This window comes from Vitis riparia, chromosome 18, assembly GCF_004353265.1.
Source record: "Vitis riparia cultivar Riparia Gloire de Montpellier isolate 1030 chromosome 18, EGFV_Vit.rip_1.0, whole genome shotgun sequence".
Lineage (NCBI taxonomy): Eukaryota > Viridiplantae > Streptophyta > Magnoliopsida > Vitales > Vitaceae > Vitis > Vitis riparia.
Genome location: NC_048448.1, coordinates 35,865,758 through 35,893,032, shown reverse-complemented (window position 1 = coordinate 35,893,032; position 27,275 = coordinate 35,865,758). Strand labels below are relative to the sequence as shown.

The following is a 27,275-nucleotide window of genomic DNA, read 5'->3' as shown; positions in this document are numbered from 1 at the left end:
TTGGTTGATGGGATAGAATATAATAGAATATATATATATATATATATATCATATTTGTGTATAATACAACTCGAGAAAGATCATTCGATGTGATATCTAAGTGAAAGCATTCAAGTATAGAGCAACTGCTCAACCAACATCATCGGGCAATGGGGGTAATGGGGACGAACCATTGAGAGTGTCGACACCTAGTGAGGGGTCATTCAGCAGCCTAACAACCAAATAGCCCAAAAAAACCTTCACAAAATTCCAATTCCTCAAAACCCCGAAGGCCATCAGAATGACCCATGCAAAGTACGGGGTGTGAGGTATGGTTCCCAAAGTGAAAAGATATTACTAATGGAATGCTTCCCAAGGAAACACCACGCTCGCTTGACAAGTGTCCCCTCGACCAATAGTAAGCATTGTGAGGTTTCTCAAGTTTGACTTGACAAGAGCTCATTTCTAAGAAAAAGTCAACTCCATGTCCACCAATTAGAGTACGCCCAGGAGAAGTTATAAAGCCAGACAATGGGTAAGCAGGAATAGAGAGGAAAAAAAGGGGGGAGGAAAAACTACACTTGGTATCGGATATTAACTCGATCTATTGACGTCATAGAGGCTAGTCAACACTTCCCTACAATTCCTTAGGATATAGGGTCTCAAATGATTCTTGTACCAACAATATCCTAACTTTTACAATTGGTTGATAAGAAATGATGTTGAATGTTATAAAAGGTTTGATGTACCCTTATTAAAAATAATTTGATTTTCACATAACCCTTGCTAAATACTTATACAATATTCATATAAGGTAGTGAAACCCAATTCAAGAGAACCATCCAATACTTTACAGGGGATCAATAGTACAAGATACGGTGATGTTGAGAATTCAATGTTGTCTTTATTGGTAAGTCATATTCCTTTTCATTCTGGTTTATGCATGCAATTTAGAACGCAAGTTTAGAATGTATTGGGAGATAAGTATCTATCTCATCAATCTAGATGTCTATTAAATTTGTTCATTGTTTTATTGTTCAAATGACAACATATAAAATTTACGTTGTATAGGATATATGCATACTTTATAATATACTCATTGCCCTCTTCTTGCTATCTACCCTTGAAGTGGGAAAGTGTGGGTCCATGTTATACTCTGTAATTAAAAATAGTGGTATTCCAAATGTTAATCCTTTACTAAATTATCCAATGAAATAACTTGTCCACTTTCGAAATGTTAAAAATAAAAGAGAGCAAGATATAGAAATTATGTGGAAGAGACACTCATGCACTTGGGTTTTGAGATCTCCTTACAAATGAATAAGCTCTTTGAATCTGTGTTATAAGAAATACATGAAATACTCTATATATATATATATATATATATATATATATATATATATATATATATATACTTTTATAGTTTTAGAAATTTGTATTATGTTTTTTCATGATTAGCTATTTTAAAATTTTAAAACATATTATAATAGTGGTAATTTAATTAGATTTATATTATTTTTCATATTAATAGATCATTTGACTTAATTTTATGAATAATTTATGAGTGGATCCTTCTATTCACTATGGAGTGATTGATATCATAAATTGCATGATAATAAGAGTAAAAATCCTACCTTAAACTTGATTTTGTATGCATACTCTCAAACTAGTCAATTGTATGCTACCTTATAATGCTCTCGGTTTTCTCATATTTTCATTTTAGTAGTTGATATTTACAATTATTTTTCATGAATAATGATAGCCCTATAATCATCTTGATATCCCAAATATACTAATGAAGTATGAGTAGAACTAAAAATTCAAAGTTACATGAAGATCAATGGTGCAATCCTATTTCAAGCAATGTAAAGTTTGATGACAGTTGAAGAATTCAGAGAAGTCCAAATGCTCTCAAGTAATTTGTTTTTATTTTTAAAATTCTAAACTTTTTAAAGATCAATCTCACCAACTTTTATAAGATTTGGACATTATTTGCCTATGGGGAAAAATCAGTAAAGATGGGTGAGAAATAGAAAAAGTATTGAAGGAGATGAAGAGCTTTCTGAAAAAAATGGTGCCTAAATGGCACCACCAGAAGCTCTGGCACCATTTCCTCCCACCCTTGTACCATCTTATAACCTGACATCATTTTCTTCAAAACTACCACCATTTTATTTTGGAACTTCGAGAAGGCACGAGACCTACATTTTGTAACTTTTCCCAAGACCTCCAAGAACTACCACCATTTTGTTTGAGATCTCTCACCTTATTTTTAATGCCTCCATGTGGTATACCACTTAGGAGAATATGGGAGCTCCTATTTAATGAGATTTTGTAGCTAAAAAATGGGGATTTTTGGGAGGAGACTCCCTGGTAGAAAGCTCTTCTTCAACTGTTGACCTTAGGAACTGCTATAATTACGTCAATCTTTGTAATGTTTTCTAAACTTTAAGAGCTTTTTAATGTATTAATTGGTGGGAAGCCCTTTTTACTGTATTTGCATTTAGTTACTTTTACTCTTTAGTTGTGTATAAAATTGAGGCTTAATTTTGGATTTCGATGCTTCTTATTTCATGCTTTGTTTTTATTTTATTTATTTATTTATTTTTTTTTCTTTTTTGGGTGTTGAATTTATGTCTTTTGAGTAGTTTTTTTGGCTAAGGAGAAAGGAGTCCGACCTCCCTTGTGGCCATCTTGAGTATTTAAGTGTATAATCAACTTGTAAGTTGGAACTCTTCATTTTTAATTAGATAATTCATGCCTTGATACTTAGAAATTGGAATTTAGGCCCACTTTGAGGGTATCTCAAGTACTTAATGGTTGAGAGTCATTTTAACTTGAGATAATCATTATTGAGTACTTAATGCTATTATAAATCTTGTGAAGTTAAATTTCAATTCAAATTCACTTGATTTTTCACCCTTTTTTCACAAAACACATCAACCTCTTTCTTTCTTTCTTTCTTTCTTTCTTTCTTTCTTTTTTTTCAAGTAATTGAGTAAAAGACTTTGCCTTAAAAAAAAATTCCATAGATCTTCTAAACCTCTCCATATCCCCCGTACACTTAAGATCACCTCCCTAAGGTTCAACACCTGACTTAAAATAGATTTTAAAACTATAACTGACTTCCTAAACTTGGGGAGTTACACTTTATCATACATACTTGAGAGCGTTATGAAGTTATAAATTTAATTTGTTATCATCAATTGTCACATATTTGTAGTGATTGCTTGGTTGGTAAGAGAATGGATTAGTCTTGCACTAATACAAAGATTTAGTGGTTGCTACATATTTTATTTTAAAAATGCTTTATATTGTAAAGGTAATTTGTATTTAAACTACATTTAAAAACTAGCTAATTGGCTAGTCCTAGGCTCCACACCGTATTTTCTGATGAAAATCCAACACATGATCTCCCCAAAATTATATAAGTCAATAATTTAGCCTAAATGATTAAATTTCTAGATAAAGATAGATAATGCATGTCGATTTGATGTGATTATAAGCCTCACATTCATCAATTGATCTTACTACATATTGATATGATGTGCCATCAATTCAACTTACATAATTAAATTTCTAGATAAAGATGGATAACGTCCATCAATTTGATGTGATTATAATCTTCAAATTCATCAATTGATCAATCTTATTCAATGTCTCCATGAATCCTGACTTATTCAATATCCATGGATCTTGATATTGAAAAAATATATTCATCAATCAATATTTATGGATATTTTACTGATATTTTACTGATTTTTTTTATTTTTTATTTGTTATGTTTGAACCTACGTTTTCACAAATATTTCTAGATGTTTCAATGATTTTTTTTTTTTCGATTATTGAATAAATTAATTTTAATTTTTTATTTTTACATTTGATTTAATATATTAAGATAAATTTTTAATAGGTCTTTTTATATATAATCTATATATTTATTAAATATAAAAAATATAAATATTAAAAAATTATACATATATTATTATTTATTTGATATCATTGAATACGGTTAAATTAAAATGGATGATAATTTTAATACTAAATATATTTTAAAACTAGATATGTTATCATAATAATATTATTGTAAAATAATATATAATACAACTTAATAATAAATATATACTTATAAAATTTTATTTTTTTATGGACGTAAAGGATATTATTATCAAATATGGCAAATTATATATAATAATATTTTTTTTTTTTAAAACAACTTAAAAATATCTTTTTTTACTTCTTATATATATATATATATATATATATATATATATATATATTCAGAGTTTTACATAATATTTTCATAATTTTCATTAATTTTTACATCACCATGCCTCAAAATATCCATTGATATATTTATAATATATTCATAAAATTAAAGTATTAATATATATATATATATATAATTATCGATCTTTCATCCTTTCAATTGACATGATACATAACAAAAACCAATATTATAAATATAATATTTCTATATTCAAACTAATTATTATTATTATAATTATTATTGTTTGCTGCATATCAAATAGGTAGGTCACTTAGATAATTGCAAACCGCGTCCCAAAGTATATCAGAAGCTCCATCTTCACCACAAGTTCCCTTACCGACATACCACTAGCTCCATGACAAGTGCCCTCTTCTACTTACACATGTCCTCCATATCATAAGAGCCACTCAAAATGTCAATTTTACTTTATTTTAAACGGATCATACTTCACATCAAAATGCCCTCAAGGGGCCACCGCTCTCTTCAACATGCAGAATCAGATCTTTCTAGATCTTCTCCTAAGGACATTTGTCATGGTTCCATTAGATAGAAATCCTAAAACTTCACCTTAAAAAATTGGAAGAATGTTGAGTGAAAAAACTATCTTCCAACTTGTATAAATGCCATAATCTAAAGTGGGTTATCATAGATTTTCATAGTTTCTTGAAATCATATTTGCTCTATTACAATGAAGTGGTCTCCTCAAGATGCCATGGAAGCTTACTTGCAGACTCTTCAAGTGGTGAGCATATTTATGTTTCATTTTTTTGGAAGTATTATTTTCTATCATCCTTTGAATGAAATTAATACTCTTCTTGATTGTCGTTAATGCAAGGTTGTATGGAAGATTCATTTGTAGCATTTCATTTCCTCTCCTCTTGTTCTTTTCTATTTTATAAGTTAAAGTTTCTTATTGTGACTTTTTTTTGTAGTGTAAAGACCACTACAATCAAGATTGCACTGATCATGGGGGAGCTACAAAATGCATTCAACCCCAATGCATGGAGTTCATATCAGCTTTGGCAGCAGGAACCAAGCTAAACTAATGGTTCAAATCCTCTCAAATGAAGGAGTGAACCCATTAACAATAGCACTAGCCGTGGCTGCAAAGCATACCGGAGGTCGATTCATCTGCGTTCTTGACCAGCAACAAGACATGGAAGACTGCAAAGCTCAACTTTCTTGTTATGATCTCGAAGACAAGGTTGAGTTCGTCCATGGAAATCCTTGTGAGATTGTCATGCAGTTTAAGAGCATTGATTTTGCTGTTATTGACTGTAAGTTTGAAGACCACTTGAAATTATTCAAGACCATAGATGTGAATCCGAGAGGGTCTATAGTATTAGTAAGCAACCTTGTGAGAAGAAGAAATGGAGTTTCATTTGGTGAAGTTGTTAGGAGGAAGAAAGGAGTTGAATATGTGACTCTTCATATAGGACAAGGAATGGAGTTGACAAGAATTGGTTTTACTTGCAACGGTCATGAGACTAGGAGGTATAAGAGATTTCATGTCACATTTGAGAGTTGAACTTTTGTTTACAAACCCTAGCATTAATATTTCGCTTTTTCAGTAATATGAGTGTGAGCAAGTCTATATTTTGTTTAAAATCGAATAAAAGTTGTTAATTAATCCTATGTTTGATTTTATAGTAAAGATATATAATGTGTATTTATGATCTCCCATTTTCGATCGTGTCTTTGTTTTTATTTTGCTCAATTGTATACACATTATTTTTCGGGAAAATATAAGGGAAGGAAAATACAGAGGAAAAGTAAAGAAAAGAAAAGAAAAAAAGAAAATTTGAGGAAAACAAAAAATTGATTTAAAGTTAAAAAATTGTTTTGTATATGCTATTTCAAAATTATTTCATTTATTTTAACTCTTCGATATAATTAAATATTAAATAATTTGAAAATTCATAAGTTTCAAATTTATTTTATTTTATTTTATATTTTCTTTGATATTTTTTATAAGATAATCAAATATGAGAAAATAATTTTTCTTAGCATTTTTTTTTCTTTTCTTACTATTTTTTAAGAACAAAACATAATCATAAGGATGATAAGCTATCGTCAATATATTTTCATATATAAATATTTTTAATTTTATATAAAGAATATATAAGTAAATTTGTTTTTTGTGCCTATGTTTCTACTTTTCTCATTCTCAAATTTCATATCGATTGAATAATGGGCCTAGACAAATTACCATTTATATTTTTATATGACTTTGGTCCTTGTTAATTCATTACATTAAAAAGTTTGATGTGAAGTAATGTCTATTGTCTTTTATGTGATTTTTATGGATGAAATTTGTCCTTTAATTTTGATATATATTAACTTAATTAAGTTTCTTCCACATTCATGCTTTTTGGTATATGAAAATATTGATTGTGCCCCACTATAATTTAATTAAATTTTAATTATATTCAAATCATCAGGGGCAGTGATGTCTAGGAGACACAAAATTCTAAATTCTTAACATGGAAAAGGACAATCCTCCTACTATGGACCACCATTAGAAAATAAAAAATAGTAGAAATTTGGAAATTTGGAGCAAAATACTTCGTGATTCCAAGTGGAGATATAAAGAGTGGGAAAGAAAAGAACATTTTAGCTAGGAGCTAATGGTTGTATCTCTTTTTTTCTTTATAATATTTTCTATATATATAATGCAATATTATCCCTTATTCGTTAAGGTAGGCATGATTGATTGAATCATATTAAAACCTTATGTAACTTTGTGTATGGTTTGTTTTATTTTTATGTTCCTTTATTAATATGTTTGTATTAAAACTTTGCTAGCACAATAAGTAATATCGAAGTTTGAAGTTGTTTAGAAGCACCTTGGAAGAGCAATTGTTGGATAGTGTCTCGAATTCCTATTTGAATATATTTCTTTTTGTAGAAGGAATATTATATAGAATATTTCCTAAATTAATATGTAGTTGTAATTACATTCCTTAGATTTTTTATAGAAGGGGAAAAATTAGTAGGAATATCTTTATAAATATTTTAGGTTATGAGGAGAAAAAGTTATGAAAGAGATATGATCTTGTAAAGACTATACATGTAAGATAGAGATGTGAAGAAGAATGAGACACGTCATTAGGGTATAAATGCATATAAGGAAAAGTGAAATACACCTAGTGGAATAAAAGGACTCGTGATTCTCAATGGAGATATAAAGAGTGGGGAAAAATAGGATGTTTTAAGAGCCAATAGTTGTATTTCTTTTTATGGTTCTCTATAATATTATTCGTAGAGGTAGGAGTAGTTGATCAAATCATATTAAAACTTTGTGTCCCTTTGTACGTGAATAGATTTTATTTTATGTTCTTCCATTAATATGTTTGCATTGAAGTTTCCAAATACACAACAAATCATACCAATCTTGAAGAAGGTATTTATACAAATTTGAGGACTTCTAAGCATACTTGATCATTTGAAAACAATGCTAGCTCCCTAGTAATCTTATTCATTGGCACTATGCATAGGTAAATTTAGGTAGTATTATTTATGACGATTGTGTTTGTTTTTTTTTTTTTTCAAATTTGAATAAATTTTAATTTAACTTAAATGTAACTTAAAGCTTAATGACATTAAAAGTTTTAGGTTGTTTTTTTGTTATCATGTCTTAATATAATTAAGTGTTAAGTTATTTGTTTTTATTAATGTATGAATACCATTAAATATGCAATCTATTTATTTTTATATTTTAAAACATGATCTATAAAATTAGTTATTATATTTTTACTTTAATTTGAGAACTAATAATTAAAAAAATAATAATTGAAGATATTTTTAAATGCACTAAAATATCAAAATTTCTAATCATAAAAAAATTATAATGATTAATTACGTAACTGATAGGAAATTGGTAATTCAATAATAATTAAGATGTCTAATTAAATTTGATTGCTAAAAAATGTTAAAAATATTCTAAATTAACCCTGTTTTTGTGTGGTATATATTTGGATTTATAAACTACATTTTTTTTTTTTTTTAGCCGAGAATTCTCCATGAGGACCCAAACCTCGAGGTACTAACTATCCTACAACAACTAGTACCGAGTAAATTTAGGGGGTATCATCAGTGGTAGGATTTGAGTATAGGATTATGTGTCACTTATTGAGACCACACTTCCTAGTATTCGTCCACACTTCCTAATGTTTGCCCTTACCAACTAGACTACCCTTATAGATATTTGGATTTATAAACTTATTAAAATATGTGTTTTATTATTGAGATTAATTCATAATTTTTAGAATTTTAAGTTTGAAAAGAATATCACATCCTAACTTTTTATTTTTCAAAATTTATTAAAATTTTTTAGTCCAAAGAATATTTAGATGAGTGTGAATTGTGTTATGGAATTCTAATTAAAATATATTTATTAGAGTCTATGGTTGTTAGTTTATTTTAGTTTTAATGCAAGATAACAAGTTTTATGGGTTTTTCTTGTGAATTAATTTCTCAGGCTAGGCCCATATCTAGGAGTGGTGGGCCCGGATAGCAGTTTGGGTCTGCATGAGTTTAAATATCAAGCCAAAGGCCACTGAAATATTCAAACCTATACTCATGAGTCATGGCCAAAGGGAACAATAAATATTTTAATTCTTCCTTAAAAAAGTACATAATGTATATTTTTGGTTTTTTGGAAAATGAAGATACTCAAGGCTGTTTGGTAAAACTTAATGCTTATTATTTAATAATTTAAATTAATTTTAAGTTAAATTATATTTAAATTATTGACTTAAAACTTATTACTTAATTTTTATTTTAAGTATTAAGGTTGTTCGATAAAGTTAATTTAAAATTTATTCTTATAAATTATAACTAGGGCAAAAGAGGTCAAGTAACATTGGAAGTTATAGAGTAGTAAAAAAGATCATAAAAATAATTAGGATAAATGGGGTAAAATGGCAAAATGAAGATGATAATTTAAGAATAAGTTAATCATTTTTACTTATTACTTAAAGTAGTTTTTTACTTTAAGTCATACCATTAAGTTATTTATCAAACATACTTAATTGATTTAATGACTTAAACTAAGTTATTAAATTACTTTTAAGTTATTAAGTGGGTTTACCAAACACCCACTTAGGGAATGTCTGACAATATTTTTGATACATTTCAAAACTAAATTTTTGTAAATAAATTTTAATTATTTTTAAAAATAAATTTTATTTAAAAACTCAAATATGGAAAATAGTAGTTTTGAATTTATGTTTCTTAAAGATAATGTGGGGCACTCACTACTGTTTATCATGCCGTCTAGCATGACTCCTAAGTGTTGTCTAGCACAAGGCATGTTCAGCACCAGCACAAGAACCATGTAGCACCCACCCAAAGGTACCAAACAGATACAAACCAATCAGACATTATGTATTCATGTCTGCTAAGCATTAACTGTAATTGACATTAAGTTCATTGATTGATGCAACCATTACGAGGTTAAAACGCCGAACTTCAAGGTTCATCAAGGCACAATATTCATTATGAGCCGACAATTATTGACATTAAAGACAGTAACATGCAATCAAAGGTATAATTAAGGCACCTAAGAAGATGTTATATTTGAGTAAGGATAAATAGCCCTTCTTCATCATAAGAAAGGTATGTTGCTACTTTTTCCAAAAACTTATTTTGCTCAAATCTTCCATCTTTGACTTAAGTTTTGCATGGATATGCTCGAAAAATCTCATCCTAACATTCCTTTGTGCAGGTTTAATCGTACACAAAGGCTAGTCAAATCCTTCTTTATTGGTCATGCACCAACAAATAATATGTATTTTTATGTATTACAAAAAGATTCACAAAATGTTTTTCATATTTTAAATTTCTCATAATTATACCTAAAAATACTTCAAATATATTTTTATTTTAAGATACTTCGTTTTGTCTGAAATACATGCCATCTCTTTTGATGCCAAATCCTCAAAGAACTATTTTTAATATATATATATATATATATATATATATATATATATATATATATATATATATATATATATATATATATATATAACTTAACTTTTTGGAAGCTTGGAATAAAGGATAGCAAAATTAAAATATTTGAAAAAAAGTTGACCAACTTTGTAATTTCATAATGCAAAAAGATTCAAAGCTAGTAGCTGAAAATTACATTTATAACCTTGGATAATTAAAATTTTTTATTTTATTTTATAAAAATAAATTGTTGTTATAAATTGTTCATGGATAATTTAATTTCAAATAACTCATAGTTATGTGTTACATAATTTGGTTATTTATTTTTATGTTTGGTGCCTGAAAGAGTAATAAGGAATGAAAAAAAGACTAACAAAAATGATTTTCTCATTGTTAGTTTTGCTACAAAAATATGAAAGAAAACAAAATATAATTTACATTAATTAGAAAATTATATATTTCTAAACTATTTAATTTTTATGTAAAAAGGTTAAATAAATTGAATTGATTCAAAGTAGCATTTAAAAAAATAATTTATTAACTTCTATTTTTTCTTTATATTTTCTTTGTTTTGCATTTTTCTTAACTACATCATCATTACTATCATACTCTATATGATATAACCTCATGTTATCGTCATCGTAGCGCTTATTCAAAGTTCAAGGGTACGTGCATCATACAATCAAAAACACGGATTTTAGCTTTGGGAAGTCATACTTCTCATCACATGACCTGTCATTCCCATGCATATGTATTCCTTTGGTTGATAATCTCATGTGTGGCCTCTGCTCGGACCCGGCTAGACCCAACACCATTGTCTCGAAAGACTTTCATCACCATAAACATGGCATAAATAGATATTATATTATACCAATCCATTACACATTATTGGTGCACGACCAGTAATGTCCTTTCTGATTAGCTTCCTCCAAGTGAACGACAAGTGTATCTGCAATAAGGAATATCCGGATGGTTTTTCTGAACATGCTCCTTTGAAGTTTAAGTTAATTTGGAAGAGATGAACAATCTCTTCTTAGAGAGTTTTTTCATACTTGGGTTTTTTTGATGCCTGATGGCTATTTACCCTAACCAAGTTGCAACGTTTCCCATACATCTTTATTGCTTTAAATGCCAATAATTGGCTTTATGAATAACAGTTTTTGGTTTAAAGTCCAGCATTTTTGTCCATGAATGTTGCTAGCGTGTTGGTTCAGTATTTACTGCCAGTATTCATTGCTTGAATGATGTCCCCATAACATTTTGGCCATCTGTAGTCTAGACGGGGAAAGGGATTCATGCGAGACAGACGTGGGGATCCCACATATATTATGCATGAAATTAATACCTTATCTAAACACATTCCAAAGCATGATCTAAACAAACATGATCGTACATCCTTGCTTGGGGACTTGATCAGTCTCTGAGTCTCAAAATATGGTGGAAAACCAAGTTGAATGGAACCCGAAAGCTTAACACAAAATTGGAACTGAACTTGTAATGAGCGACCTGCCTTGATCAGTTAGGATCAGTTCAGTGTTGGCCATCCACCTCGACGTACTGAGATTTTCAAATCCAAGGCTCGATGAATAGGATTCTGCAATTTGCCTGCACTAAATTAACTTGTTTAACAAGATTTTCACTTCCTCAAAACTAATACTATGCTCAAGGACAAGGTATGATCCATGCAGATGCAATAAACCAAGTCCTAAATGCTTGGGCAAGTACTGACCCATGCGTTTTTCAACTAGGTAAGTTGGAAGATTGTATTTAACAATATTAGCTAGATGGGTTGCCTATGAGCATATGGGCAGTGGAATATAATGGTTTTTGGTCCATTGAGAATTAATTCTTCACATCCAAAAATGAAAAAGAAAGAAATATGTTAGGAAAATCCAACAAAGAATAAAGCTACTTCAATCTTTTTGCTGCATGAACTTCACGAGGAGAGGGGAGAACTTACCAATAAGTCTTGAAGTATTCAGAGAGAACTTTTCAGGAGCGGAAGCTTAACCATGGTCATTGGTGGATCTTCTCAACCTTCAAGGCATGGTTGCTGACCTACCTCAAAGCTATCACTTTCAACTCCAATTGGTCCTTCATGATCAAGGCTTTCGGCAAGAAGATTATCATGTTGATCAGATCAAGCATATATAAGATGAACTCCACATTCTTTCACCTTTAGAGGTATTCCACTGTGATAGCCTTTAAATGAAGCAGTCAAGTGACCCCATTCATTGGAGAGGTACTTCTTTTTAAGCGCAACCTTTGGATAATACCTTATCCACACTTGCTTGGATGAACCACCATTAAAGTAGCATTCACAAAGGGGTGGTGCAAATGCAAGAAAATCTACCCCTCCAATTTGATCAGTCAATTTACATTCTAAACGATAAGTGTATGTTGCATCAATTGGGGAACTCTCAAATTCATCATCAGATTCATTCTTAGGTGTATGAGCATATTCCTTCTAAGATTTATCATTAAACTTATTCTCAGATTGCTTCTCAAATTCATGGCAAGATTCAGCATCAAGTTGAACATAGACCGTACATAAAGCAAATCCTAGAAACCCCTTATCCTTGTACCAATTCATAGGAAGCTCTATTGTTACTGCACTTCCTTTCTGATAACTGAACCACTTCAGAATTGCTCAACTTCCAGAAGTCAGAATATTAAATCCCCTGGTGACATTGGAAAATGGATCGTTCTCTGGACAAGACAAACAGCTCCTTGATTCCAACTCCTGCAAAATAGTACCATGTAAATCACATGTCTAGATTAATAGTTGTGTTCCATGAAAATCATATCTGAATTTTCCATTTGAAGTTATTGAAAACAGAAGGCCATGACTGCCTCCTCCATGGTGACAATGATGGAATCGACAAAGTCTTCAGGCAGATGCAGTGGTGTGCATCTACACAGTTTCTACTCGATGGAAGCTCTGGAGGATTTGAAGCCTCTTGCAGAGGCTCAAACTGAGGAATCTTAGACAAATCACCCCAGATTGCTCGTTGTATTCTTAAGGAATAGAGGTTTGCGTTTTGAACAGCATTTGATACCAAGAGTCCCATGAGAACCGAAATCACTGTCCTTCCAGATATCAATTGATGCATGTAACTCTTCTATAGTTGTCTTATACAAATAAAGCTTTTTCAAAATTTCCATCTTCCCTGTAATTTCTGGAAACCTCTTTAGGTTTCAACAGCGAGTGTAACAGAGACTTTTGAGGTGTTGCAACTTACTAATACTATCAGGAAAACCTTCAAGGCTAAGGCTTTTGCAACGTGCCAAATTGAAAACTTCAAGCACTATCAGATGTCCAATTGATGAAGGTAGCTCTTTTATAGTTGTCTCATCCAAATGAAGCTCTTTCAAAATTTCCATCTTCCCTGTAATTTCTGGAAACCTCTCTAGGTTTGAACAGCCAGAACACTTGATGTTCAAGACATTTCAACTCACAAATGCTACTTGGAAGACTCCTAAGCGTTTTGCATCCTGTCAAATTCAAGAGAAAAAGAACTAGTAAATAATTTTAACATTGATAGGTGAGCTTTAAGCAAAGTTTTACTACCTTTAGGTCATGCTTGATTGACAGGAGAGGATATGTATATTTTAGGATATCATATCCTATTAGAAAGGATATGATTTCCAATGGAATATGATATTCTAAGTTAGCATATCCAATAGGATATATCATGTTATATTTAATTTGTGAAATAAATAAAAGATAATATAAAATGTATATTATTTTCAATGTTTAAAATAAAAATTATATTAGATTCCGATATTTTCTATTTAAAAAATGAAATTTCTCTTATGTTTAACAATATTTATGATTAAATAGTTAAATTTTATAAATAAAAAGTTTTATATTATTTTATTCAATATATAAGAATAATTTATATATCATATATTAATATTATTTTATAAATATTTTTTTAGTTTTTCTTTTTTAATCATAAATTTAATTTATATTAAAAAAATTATTTTACAAAATGTGTATATAAAAAAATAAAATAAATAAAAATTGATAAAAAAAATAAATTTGTAATTTATGGGATATGCATATCTCATATCTTAGCATGAAATTAACATATCTCATGTAAAAAAGATAATAATATATATATATATATATATATATATATATATATATAAAAAGTGGATAATATATTCTACTATTTATCCTATTCCATATTTGATTGAACATATGAAAGAATAAGTGATAAGATGACTTATCATATCTTATCGTTAACCAAACATGAGATAGGATATAATATCCTCTCTCTTATCCTATCTCATGTTATATCGGTCAATGACTTTAAGAGTTAGTGTTTTCAATGTTGGCATAGATGAAAATTTTGAGATTTTTACGAGATTTTGACAATAACTGAGATTCATGACCTTCAACTTTCCATGAATTTGAAATAAAATAAAATTTGTTTTAATAAATAAAATATTTCATGAAATTCATATTAATGTCAAATAATGATTATACCTTATTCCCTTTCTATAGCTATCTTATGTGTTGTATCTCAAGTCGAGTGAAATAAGGCTATCTCTAGGAAAATTTGGTGGCAAAGATTTCAAATGAAGATGCCCTTTTTTTTTCTTTTTTTTTTTTCTATGATGCATGATGAATTTGTCTCTATTATATATTAAACCCTTTTATGTTTTAGGGTTTCATTTTTTAGGGAGTGTGGCTACAATTGAGAGATGATGAATTTTTTTTTTTTCTTGTGATGCATGATGAATTTGTCTCTATTATATATTTAACCCTTTATGTTTTAGGGTTTTGTTTTTTAGAGAGTGTGGCTACAATTGAGAGATGATATTTTTTAGAACTTCACCATTGTAACCCTTCTCGTTCATTTTTTTATTAGTGGATTTTTGAATGTTGGTGCACTCCATGGATGTAAGGATCACATTGATCGCTGACCCATGTTAAAAATCTTGTCTTTTTCTTTATTTTTCTCTTCATGTATGTGTGTGGTTTGATTAATAGTTGCAAGATTGTATTTAACATTATTAGCTAGATGGGTTGCCTATAGGCAGGGGAATATAATGGTTTTTGGTCGATTGAGAATTAATTCTTCACATCCAAAAATGAAAAGGAAAGAAATATGTATGAAAATCCAAGAAAGAATAAAAGCTACTCAATCTTTTTGCTGCATGAACTTAGCAAGGAGAGGGAAGAACTTACCAGTAAGTCTTGAAGTATTCAGAGAGAACTTTTCAGGAGCAGAAGCTTAACCATGATCATTGGTGGATCTTCTCAATCTTCAAGGCATGGTTGCTGACCTACATCAAAGCTATCACTTTCAACTACAATTGATCCTGCATCATCAAGGCTTTCAGCAAGAAGATTATAATGTTGATCAGATCGAGCATATATAAGATAGACTCCACATTCTTTCACCTTTAGAGGTGTACCATTGTGATAGCCTTTAAATGAAGCAATCAAGTGACTCCATTCATTGGAGAAGTACTTTTTAAGTGCAACCTTTGGATAATACCTGATCCACACTTGCTTGGATGGACACCATTAACATCGCATTCACAAAGGGTTGGTCCAAATGCAAGAAAATCTACCTCTCCAATTTGATCAGTCATTTACATTCTAAACGACAAGTGTGTGTTGCGCCAACTGGGGAATTCTCAAATTCATCCTCAGATTCATTCTTAGATGTATGAGCATATTCATTCTGAGATATATCATCAAACGTATTCTCAGATTCATGGCCAGATGCAGCATTGAGTGGAACATAGACCGAGCATAAAACAAAACCGAGAAAACCCTTCTGCTCATACCAATTCATAGGAAGCTCTGTTTTTACTGCACATCCCATCTGACAACTTATCCACTCTGGAATTCTTTGACTTCCAGAAATGAAAATATCAAATTCTCTGCTGACACATGAAGGTGGTTCATTCTCTGCACAAGGCAAACAGCTCCTCGATTCCGACCCCTGCACAAAAGTACCATGTAAATCACATGTCTAGATTAATTGTTGTGTGCCATGAAAATCATACCTGAATTTCCCATTTGTATTAATTGAACACAGAAGGCCATGTCTGCCTCTTCCATGGCGACAATGATGGAAACGGCAAAGTCTTCAAGCAGGTGCAATGGTGTGCATCTGCATACTCTATACTTGATAGAAGCTCAGGGTGGCTTTGAAGCCTCTTGCAGTGACTCAAACCAAGGAATCTTAGCCCACAAAGTTGACTGTTAATAGCAGGAAAACTCACAAGATCATTGCAAAATGACAAATCCAAATGTTCAAGCTCTTCCAGATATCCAATTGATGTAGGTAGCTCTTTTATAGCTGTCTCATCCAGATAAAGATCTTTTAAATATTCCATCTTCCTGGTGTTGGTGGTAAGCTCTTTAGTTTTGAACAGGCACATAAACATATACTTTTAAGGTGTTCCAACTTACTAATACCACTTGGAAGACTCTCAAGGTTTTCGCAATGTTCCAAATTCAAAAATTCAAGTGCTGTCAAATGGTAAATTGATGAAGGTAACTCTTTTATAGCTGTCTCATTCAAATGAAGCTCTTTCAAATTTTCCATCTTTTCTGTGATCTCTGGAAACGCCTCTAGGTTTGAACAGCCAGAGCACCAGAGACATTCAAGGCATTTCAACTCACAAATGCTACTTGGAAGACTCCTAAGCTTTTTGCACCCTGTCAAATTCAAGAGAAACAGAACTAGTAAATAATGTTAACATTAATGGGTGAGCCTTAAGCAAAGTTTTACTACCTTCAAGACTTAGAATCTTCAATGCTGGCATAGATGGAAATTTTGAGATTTTTACGAGATTTTGACAATAACTGAGATTCATGACCTTCAAGTTTCCAAGAATCTGTAACAAAATAAAATTTGTTTTAATAAACAAAAAATCCCATGAAATTTAAATTAATGTCAAGTAGAAGTATAACTAAATAATGATCATACCTTATTCCCCTTCCAGAGCTGTCTTATGTTGCTACGACTCAAGTCAAGTAAAATAAGGCTATCTCCAGGAAAATTTGGTGGCAAAGATTTCAAAGGAAGATGCATTAGGGAATATGATTTGGGCATTTTCGGGAAACCTGCACTGCTGAACTGTATCTTTTGAATTTCTTCTGTCCCCTATAAACCAAAGCACAAGATAAATGAAGCATAAAATTAGCCTAATAATTAAATAGATAAGTATTTCCATTAAATATATTAAATATTAATTGAAGCTTGCTCAAACACACACACACACACACTTATATCTTCAGCTAAACTCAACTAGATTAATGCATTTTGGCTCTTACCGTATTCCTTGTCAATTGAGGATACACATCCTTGGAGTCCTGCAATCTGCTCCTTTTACTAGGCTCATGGGATTATTTTCATCAATAAGTTTTTGACCCATTTGTTGTAATAAATCATGCATGTATACTTATTGTTTGAAATTGTTGCAAGACACATATATGAAGAACTTGAATTCCACTTTCTGAGGCCAACCAGACTGTCAAGTATTGTTGAAACAGATTCCTCATCTTTCCCCTTTAAAAGGCATACAACCTTAAGAAAAATCTCCTGCTCTGTAGGAGTTAGTCCATCAAAACTTACTTTTAATTCATTGTAAATTTCTCCATGAGTGTTTTTCTTAGTTTATGCAATATACATTTCCATTCGTTATTGTCTTGCCAAAAAGAGAAGAACCCAACACTTTAAGAGCTAAAGGATGACCCTTAACATATCCTACAACATGGTTCACAAGCCACATAATCTTCTTTTGGAAAGGTTTGTTTAAAGGCATGACAACTGAAGAGGTGAATAGCTTCCTCATGAGTTAATCCTTTAGATTCATATGATGCATCTAATTTAGCCACATTTAGCAAATGTCTATCTCTAGTTGTAAAGATAATTCTACTTCGGAGGCTAAACGAATCACGTAATTTAACTAAGTATTCTACTTGGCTCAACCGATCAACATCATCAACAACAGAAGAACCCTTTATTTTTTGTTCTTCCATGTTTCCTATTGATGCATCATCAAGTAGCTGCTGAAATTGTGTAGATTGAGATGATGACCTCTTGAATTCTCTCCAACATTTGTAAGAAAGATGGTACTCTGGAAATGATATGAGATTTTATTGTAAATAGCCTTGGCAATGGTAGTCTTCCCAATTCCACTGATTCCATTTATCCCAATCATGAGAACCTTATCCAACTTAGATTTACAACGACAACAATTTTTCAAACGAAATTCCATTCCAACTGTGTCATAATCAACTTGTAGAAGCTCACAATTCAATCTTCTAAGAATATCAGTGATAATTTCCTTGATAAGCTGTGACTCATACCTGCTAAAATACAAGAAACAAGCAATGAGTTAGAATTAGTCACAAAATTAGGGAATGAAGTAGAGATAACTATGGTGCCAAGTGTCAAGCTGCCAGTTTGCTCTCCGTGTTTCCCAACTTAGCAATCTGAAACTAAAAGCTCTTCTCTATAACCCTACTTTGGCCATTAGTAAGGCTATCTCCCTTCTCCTTTTCTTTCATAAAGGATCCTCTCATCAAGGGAAGAATCCTCTGGTCATCAACCAGCTCACATAAAGGTTAAATCTTCTCAGCATCACGGAATTATCTTAGGAATGTAATATATTTCCTTCCTACTACATATCATCGTAATATGTTTCCTTCCTCCTCTGTATCATTTCTAAAGTGTAGATATATACTTATGTTAGTCAGTCACCAAGAACACAGCAGATTATTCCCTTGAAGTCTTCCTCCTTTATGGTATCAGAGCAGTTCCAGCAGTTACTACTGGAACTGCCATTCCTAGCACGTTAATATTTGGATCATGGAAATTACTACAACAGAGAAAACAATCTAATTTCTCCATTTTTGATTTATCACAAAACTAAAGAGGAAATATGAGAATTAATTTACACAAGGAAATTGTTGTGAAATCAATCAAGGAATCCATGACAATGGTTACAGAGGGCAAATATCTTTCGGTCTGGATATCATGTTCTTAATTTTATGGAAAGGGCTAAATCCTAATTTAATGGGTTGAAACCATATGGAACTTATCTTGGTCTAATTCTTCAGAACATAACAGCAAAAATTCTATGATAATCTACCCTAATTATTATTATTTTTGTGGGAAATCTGTTTCAAACAGGTTTGATACAAATGAAAACTTGTTCATATCCATCCCTAAAGTCTATTTCGGTGCAAGAATTCACATTTGTGCCTCATTCAAACTCGTTGAACTAAAGTGAGTTGGATAAATTTCTGAAAGGAAGGTGATGAGAAGTTATAATTACTGATTGTGAAGAGGCCATCCCACTAGATTGGATGCTTCCCTCAGGGCGGCCCTCCATCTATTCACCTTCTCCTTCGTCTCCTCGGCGTCTCTTTCATGACTCAAAAATACTTCACAACTTCCGATCTGATCTCGCACTTCTGATGCATCAACATGGTAGAACACCGGCATAACCATTCGACCCGGTTTTTTCATAGACTTAATTATGGTTTCCAGCTCATCTAACACCACCTCGAAGAAGCATAGTTCTTCGAAAATACAAGGATGGAAATCTTTGATTCTTCAATAGCTGTCAAGAATTCTGGCGCAATTTCTTCCCCTTTCTCATGTTTTCCATCGTCTCTGAAGGCATAAAATCCATTCTCATCCAAAGCTGTATAGAGATGATCGGTAAAAGTTTTACCAGTGTCTTCTCCTCTAAAACTCAAGAAGACATCGTACTTCCATTGAGGGGCAAAAGTAGAATCAACAGACGCCATTCAGAAGGGCGTGGTTAAATATGAGGAATTTGATAACAAGCGCGCAACAAGCACCCCATATATATATATATATATATATTATTATATATATCATAAGGCATGGTTTGAAATATTGGTTAGTCGAATATATTTTGACAAAAATATTGATATTGATAGGCGAGAATTATTAAAAATTTATGAAAATATTTAAAAATATATATTTTATAAGTGAAATAGACATATTAAAATTATTTTATAAGGATAATTGATATAAATATGATTAAAGATAATGTTTATATAAAAATTTTAAAAAAAATTAATTTAATTTCCTTTAATATACTTATATTTATATTTGTATTTATTTATTTTAAAAATTAAAAACTATTTTTATTAAAACATGTTTATTACATTTTAAATAAAATAAATAAATTGATTTACTTAAATATTTTATTTTAGATTTAATTTTTAAAATTTTATTACAATTTTTTTGTAATTAATATTAATTTATTTAAATAATTAAATTATTAAAAATTATATTAATAATTTATTTTATCAAATTAATTTTAATTTATAAAATATTAGAACTTTATTCATTTTTTTATATTTTAGCAAATTTTAAATAAATTTATATTTTAATACTTTAAAATAAAAACATTTAGAATTAAATAAAATTAGAATGATAAATATATAAAAAATTAAAGTGAAGTGATAATAATTTTAAAAATAAGATTAATGAGATAAAAATAATAATAAAAAATAAAAGGATAATATAAAATAAAATGATGATATAAATTTAAATTAAAAGATAAATTGTAAAATAATAATAATTAAATAACATAGATTTTTTTTTTTAAATGGTTTTCCCAAAAAATTGGTGATTTTATCAAAAAATATTAGAAAATCCATTATATATTATTGATAAATCAACGATTTTTTTTAAATCACCTTTCTCGTACATTCATGGTATCGTTCAATCGTTGGCGCTCGATTCAATCTTTATATCACCAAATTATCGGTGAAATTTTATGATTTTTCAAACATCTCTAAGATTTTAGTTAAATATAATAAACTTCTATTAATTTAAAAATTCGTCCAATATCTCCTTTATTATGAATTAAAGAATCGATGTGTGGAAAACAACAAAGAGAGAGAGAAAAAAAAAACAATGACCAAAGATATTTATTGAAATTTCAAAAGATTAGGTATATTTAATTAAAATATTAGAGAGGTAAGTGAAATTAAAGGTTTTTAAATAATAAAAATAAAATATTTCTTTTAAAATATTTTTTATTTGTTTTCTTAGAATTATTTTTAAAAATAATTAAAATAATTTTAAAATATATTTAAAAACGTTGAAAGCTAGTAAAGAATATTTTAAAATCTCTAACAGACTTTTATACAAAATTTTAGATAAAATATGAAAAATAACTTTATAAAAATTATTAGAATTATTAAAAAAATTTATAATGATAGTTTAAAAAAAATGAAATTATCATTGGGTAGAGGGGGCAAGATTGAAGTATATTATAATTTAAGATGTTGTGATATTCGTTCTTTGTCTTTTCTTTCATTATTGCTTACTCGACATTATCCGTGTTTCACCTTGAGTGGTGGTTCTTCACATGTCACTGCATGGAGGATTGTCACGTTCCTCCCCCGTTCGCCTTATGGGCAGTGGTTCAGAGATGTTATTTTGAGAGGTTGTCTTGTTAGTGAGGATTTATGTTACATTTGTATGTGGAGAGGGTTTGATCATTTGGGTATGTATTTTCATGGGAGTTCATTCATTATTGATCAGAGTATGCGCAAAAAAAAAAAAAAACAAAAAAACAAAAAAACAAAAACAAAGAAAAAGAAAAAAAAAAAGGCGCATTCTTCATTGTATCATTCTCCATTGGGCATGTGTATGGACGTGCCGGTTTGCTTCATTCAGTTTATGTGTCAGAGAGAGTTCGTATGAGGGCTTATTTATGAGATTCTATCTTGGTGTATATTTTGGGTAAGAGTCTGAGTCATCCATTCGATTTTTATGAGAGGGGCGAGCGACCTTCTCTTTAATATCTCTGGATCCTTGCTCTATCCATCATTCCATCTATTTCAGATGTGACTATTTTCCATGCTTTGATGCGAGTTGACCATCACTCACTTTTCTATCTCTTCGTCTTCTTCTATCTTTATTTTATTCCTCCATTCCACTCTACCTCATCTGATTTCTTTCTTTTCTCATCCTACTTGATGTTTGACTTGGGCTCAACATCCACACATCATACTTGTTCATTCGATGTGACCATTCATTTATCATCACTTTTCGTGTGGGGTATGAGGATTATATCATTGGGATCTTTGAGCCTAGTTTCCTTTCATTTCTTTCACCCTGTTACCTTGACCTACGTTACGTCCCGTGTCTAAAGACCACCCTGAGGCCATTACTTCACATTGTGTTTGACGGCTCACACATGGGCAATACTCGAGCTTGGTTGGTGATTATTTCTCGGAGCGTGGTGGATGAGGAGTCGAGGTGATAGATTACACTGGGGCATACCCCTCATATTAGTGATGGATCTTCAGAGGCAATGTTATCTACACTGGGGCATACCCCGCTCATCGATGACGTTTTCTTTCGGGATGATGTCTTGCACTGAGGCATAGTCAGTTCGCTTCTTCACTTGGATTATGATGGATTAGCAGTTGTGGGATGACCCTACACTGGGGCATAGCCCTTTTAGAGAGCGTTTTTATTGGAGATACAGTCACTCTACTCGATGCTCTGCATTGGGGCACACTCTACTCATCGCTGGTTGATTCTTGAGATGACGATTTATTTTGAGGCGTAGCCCTCTCATTGGTGACGGACTTTGATTTTTCATTGGAGCATAGTCACCCTATCAGATCCTGTACACTGGAGCATATCCACTTTTTTTTTAGGGAGATCAGATTGGTTTTGGACATTGGAGCATCTGACGAGTGATATGGAGATCATTGGATTATTTCATGTTGTCCTCATTGCATACTGGGGCATAACCGCCTTGTTGGAGGTTTTGACATTGAGGCTTGACTTTCTGTTTTTGATTGCTGCTTACGATGGGTTATGGAGTTATTGACACCTCGGGTTTAGTCTTCTCGGCATACTTGGATGATCTCGGATATCTCCCTACCTTTCATTTCATACTCAGACATTTCACCCTGGATACTTTCATGCCTCCTATCATACCAAAGTCTGATCATCACCTTATTTTATCCTACACATCCCACCATGACACCTGACCTCACCCCTATCTCGATTAGGAGGAGACGTTGATCAATCCTTGATCACTTTGGTTGTGTTTTCATACATCTTTCGGACTTTAGGTTCAACATCTACCATGATAGTAGGGCCTGACAGATTGTTGACTTATTAGTGACGATGCTTTCATTTTGACAGTTGACGTGTTGAGTGTTGATTTGTTTGTTCTTTATATTTCGAGCACTAGTCATCACTGTTTTATTCACCAGTTAGTTTTGTTTTGTCAACATGGTGTCACGATACATGGTCCTGTTTGGCATTACCTATCTGAGGTTGGACATTTTCATTACATGATGGATGAGCATATTTCAGAGTACAGTAGTTTTGAGGCATTTTGCATCTTTGTCTGTCCATCATGGCATACTGGGGCATACCCCCTCCCCTCAGAGCACCAAACCTTTCAGTAGGATTCATTCACCTTCTGATCCAACTATTAACCCCTGCGAGTTGCATATTGGGGCATACCCTCATTCCCTGGGATCATCGAACCTTTCACAGACCTCATCATCTTTTCGATCTAGTTGTTGACCCCTGTGAGTCACATACTGGGGCATATCCCCCTTTCCTAGGATCATCAGACCTTCCACATGTTTCATTCACTTTTTGATCTAGTTTTTGACTCCCTTGAGTTGCATACTAGGGCATACCCTCCTTTTCTAGCCTTCTTAGGATCATCGGACCTTTCACTTGCTTCACTATCTTTTGACCTAGTTGTCGATCCTCATGAGTTGTCATACTGGGGCATATCCCTTCCTTCCGAATTTGCTTGCATCGTTATCCTGGATATCTTTTGGTTTTGGGCCACTTGATCGGTCATCATCTTGTCAGTTCGAGTTCAGTTTGAGTTGGGACCGCACCTATATCGATCGGTCATCATCTTATCAGTTTGTGTTTGAGTCGGGGCGGCACCCATATCGATCGGCCATCTCCTTGTCATGTTAGTTCAGTTTGAGTCGGGACCACACCTATATCGATCGGCCATCTCCTTGTCGATCGGTCATCATCTTATCAGTTTGAGTCGGGGCCGCACCTATATCGATCGACCATCTCCTTGTCATGTCAGTTCAATTTCCGAGGCCGCACCTATATCGATCGGTCATCTCCTTGTCATGTCAGTTCAGTTTCCGAGGTCGCACCTATATCGATCGGCCATCTCATTGTCATGTCAGTTCAGTTTCTGGGACCGCACCTATATCGATCGGTCATTATCGTGTCAGTTTGAGTCGGGGCCGCACCTATATCAATCGGTCATCTCCTTGTCATGTCAGTTCAGTTTCTGGGACCGCACCTATATCGATCGGTCATTATCGGTTTGAGTTTGAGTCGGGGCCGCACCTATATCGATCGGTCATCTCCTTATCATGTTAGTTCAATTTCTGGGACCGCACCTATATCGATCGGTCATCATCTTATCAGTTTGAGTTTGAGTCGGGGCTGCACCTATATCGATCGGTCATCTCCTTGCCATGTCAGTTTAGTTTTGGGGCCGCACTTATATCGATCGGCCGTCATCTTGTCAGTTTGAGTTCAATTTGAGTTTTCGGGACCGCACCTATATCGATCGGTCATCATCTTGTCAATTCGAGTTCAGTTAGAGTTTCAGGACCGCACCCATATCGATCGATCATTGTTTTGTCAGATTGAGTTGAGTCTTGTTCACCTCCGAGCTGCGCCTGCATAGTTGAGTCTTGTTTGATTTTTAAGTCACCATCTTTACTTGCTTTTGACATTCAGAGTCGTTTCTCCTCGATTGTATCATTCAGGTCACAGCCTCTGTCATTCGTATTCGTTGACCTTGTACGTTTTGCCTCCATGGCTTTGCATCTATCCTCGTTTTCTCACCGCGTTACCCTGTGCTTATCGCTTATCCGTCATGGCTCTTTCAGAATTCTCTTTTCATTGCTCCTGGCACGGTCCTTTGAGTTTACGACACATGCTTCGGTCATGTCGTTGGGCGCCCTGCACTTGGCATTTTCATGTGGTTCTCTAAGAGCAGTCTTCTCGAGGCACGTTCGTTCTTGTGCTCCATGCTGCTGAGGTGATGAACAGAAAAAGGAAGGTAAGGGCTTGCCCAAGAAGATAGCACCGGGCTCCCAAAAAAAAAAAAAAAAAAGAGGGAAGAGAGAAAAAGGGGGGGGGGGGTGCTGGCCATTAGAGGAGGAGGTTTTTTTTTTAAGCAGTTCCAAGGAGGGTTTTCAAATAAGGAAGAGAGCAGCTGCTGGGGGGGGGGGGGGGGGGGGCTGATGCAAAAACAGGGGATAGCGTGAGCAAGAGAAGGGGGATGGAGGGATATTTTCTGGGAGATTAACCGAAGGGCTTTGGATCTTGCTGGTAGAGGAGACAGAGGTTGGCGGTAAGCTAAGTGAGCTTCATTGAAGAAGAGATTCACAGGTATGGAGTATCGTGTCTTTTTCAAGGTCTTCCTCATTGTCACTGTTCTTCATCATATTCTCTGGCTACTTAGGCATTGTTAGTTTTCTTGGTTGTGGATTGAGATTTGCTGAATTTGGGTTCGTTTTTGTAATTGCTCTGTTTTGGTTCTTTTCTGCTTTCTTTGTTTTCTCCTGTCAATAACTGATGTATGGGTTGTTTTTGAGATTGATGTTTGATTAATCATGCCCCGGCTCCCAGCTTGTCTCACCTTTTTAGACCCATTGAGTGTATCATGAGATGGAGTCTTGATCAATGAGCTCTGGGCGCGAAACAGCGCCCTGTTTCTTGAGTCTTTCTTTTCTTTTCTTTTTGCTTTTGAAAAATGCCGACCATTATTTTGTAAACTACCTGAAAGCTCTTGGGATGAGGGTAGAAAATGTTTCTAACTTCAAGTGGTTTCTAGTTTTGATGGACCGGGGAAGTCGAAGGTCCAAGTTATTGGTCTGGTTTTAGTTGCTGTCGGAATGGGTGGAGGAACTGGTAGTAGTGAGGCTCCCATGATTGCTAGGAGAGGGAGGTTGGGTGCTGATCAGCCTATGATTCTGCACATGCTGGATATCCCTCCTGCTGCAGAGGTCTTAAATAGGGTCAGAATGGAATTGATGGATACTGATTTTCTACTTTCTTAAGGGTGTTGTTGCTATAACCGATGTTGTTGAGGCATGCACTGCGGACAATGTTGCTGTCATGGTTGTTGGCTGGTTGTTGCTAACCCGGCAAATACAAATTGCCTTAATCCTGAAGGAATTTGCACCATCAATTCCTGAGAAAAGCATTAGTTGTTTGAAAGTCTGAACATTGAGGTGCACAAGCATGGAGGAGAATGTGGAGGGTAAATATTATTTAATTTATTAAAAAGAGTCAATGGCCACGTGCAAGCCAAGGGAATGTTCTTAGGGTAGCAATAAAAAAAAAAACAACCCAGGCCACTTGATGGTCCAAGTGTTAGCTTTCGAGACATGAGTTTTATTTATTTATTTATTATTATATGTGTTTCTAGTTTACCGTGTACCCATTTAAATAATTCCTCAAGTTCCAGATTTCAAATTCTAATCCCCAATTCTAATTTTTCACACTTGTTTATTTAGTCATTATTATTATTATTATTATTATTATTATTATTATTATTATTTCATATTCATTTATTTATTTATTTTAAAAATTCAAATCATTATGGTTTAATTATTCAAAAATCTTACTTCCGAATTTAATTTTCAATATAAAAAATTTCACTATTCACGTTCATCCGTTTAAACATTATTTTTGTTATTATTATTATTATTATTATTCCATATTTATTTATTTATTTCTTTTAAAAATTCAAATCATTAAAGTTTAATTCTTGAAAATCTGACTCCTGAATTTAATTTTCAACCTCAAAAATTCCACTATCCACATTCAGCTGTTTAATGATGATTTACGTTACTATTATTATCCCGTTCATTTATTTATTCACTTATTCATATATTCAAAATCTCATCTCCAAATAATTTCTCAAAATTTTCAATCTCTAAATTCAATCTCCAATCTCTAAAGTTCTATTTTTCGCAATTATTTACTTAATCTTTATTATTTCATCATTATTA

At 32.4% G+C, this 27,275-nt stretch overlaps 3 protein-coding genes and 1 long non-coding RNA gene across 5 annotated transcripts; 2 read left to right on the top strand and 2 right to left on the bottom strand.

The window, feature by feature from the left end:
* The first annotated feature begins 5,294 nt into the window (after nt 1-5,294).
* On the top strand, nt 5,295-5,777 carry LOC117905802. Its single transcript, XM_034818669.1, has one exon. It carries the CDS (start codon nt 5,295-5,297, stop codon nt 5,775-5,777), a length of 483 nt encoding a protein of 160 aa, XP_034674560.1.
* Nucleotides 5,778-11,406: 5,629 nt separating this feature from the next.
* On the bottom strand, nt 11,407-15,733 carry LOC117906016. The gene is made up of 4 exons (XR_004649759.1): nt 15,402-15,733; nt 13,444-13,696; nt 12,162-12,944; nt 11,407-11,806 (listed from the first exon to the last, which is right to left on the bottom strand). It is a non-coding gene; the product is annotated as an uncharacterized LOC117906016 (long non-coding RNA).
* Nucleotides 15,734-15,816: 83 nt separating this feature from the next.
* Nucleotides 15,817-19,734, bottom strand: LOC117906236 (disease resistance protein RPV1-like). Of its 2 annotated transcripts, XM_034819211.1 has the most exons (6): nt 19,517-19,734; nt 18,546-18,548; nt 17,161-17,337; nt 16,966-17,068; nt 16,232-16,889; nt 15,817-16,167 (listed from the first exon to the last, which is right to left on the bottom strand). In XM_034819211.1, the coding sequence occupies exons 1-5, from the start codon at nt 19,571-19,573 to the stop codon at nt 16,552-16,554; spliced, it is 678 nt and encodes a 225-aa protein (XP_034675102.1). In that variant the 5' UTR covers nt 19,574-19,734; the 3' UTR covers nt 15,817-16,167; nt 16,232-16,551. The 2 variants fall into 2 exon arrangements, with proteins under 2 accessions (XP_034675102.1, XP_034675103.1); XM_034819212.1 differs by lacking the exon at nt 18,546-18,548.
* Nucleotides 19,735-26,153: 6,419 nt separating this feature from the next.
* Nucleotides 26,154-26,484, top strand: LOC117905801 (malate dehydrogenase, cytoplasmic-like). The gene is made up of 2 exons (XM_034818668.1): nt 26,154-26,264; nt 26,320-26,484. The coding sequence occupies exons 1-2, from the start codon at nt 26,154-26,156 to the stop codon at nt 26,482-26,484; spliced, it is 276 nt and encodes a 91-aa protein (XP_034674559.1).
* Nucleotides 26,485-27,275: the final 791 nt, after the last annotated feature.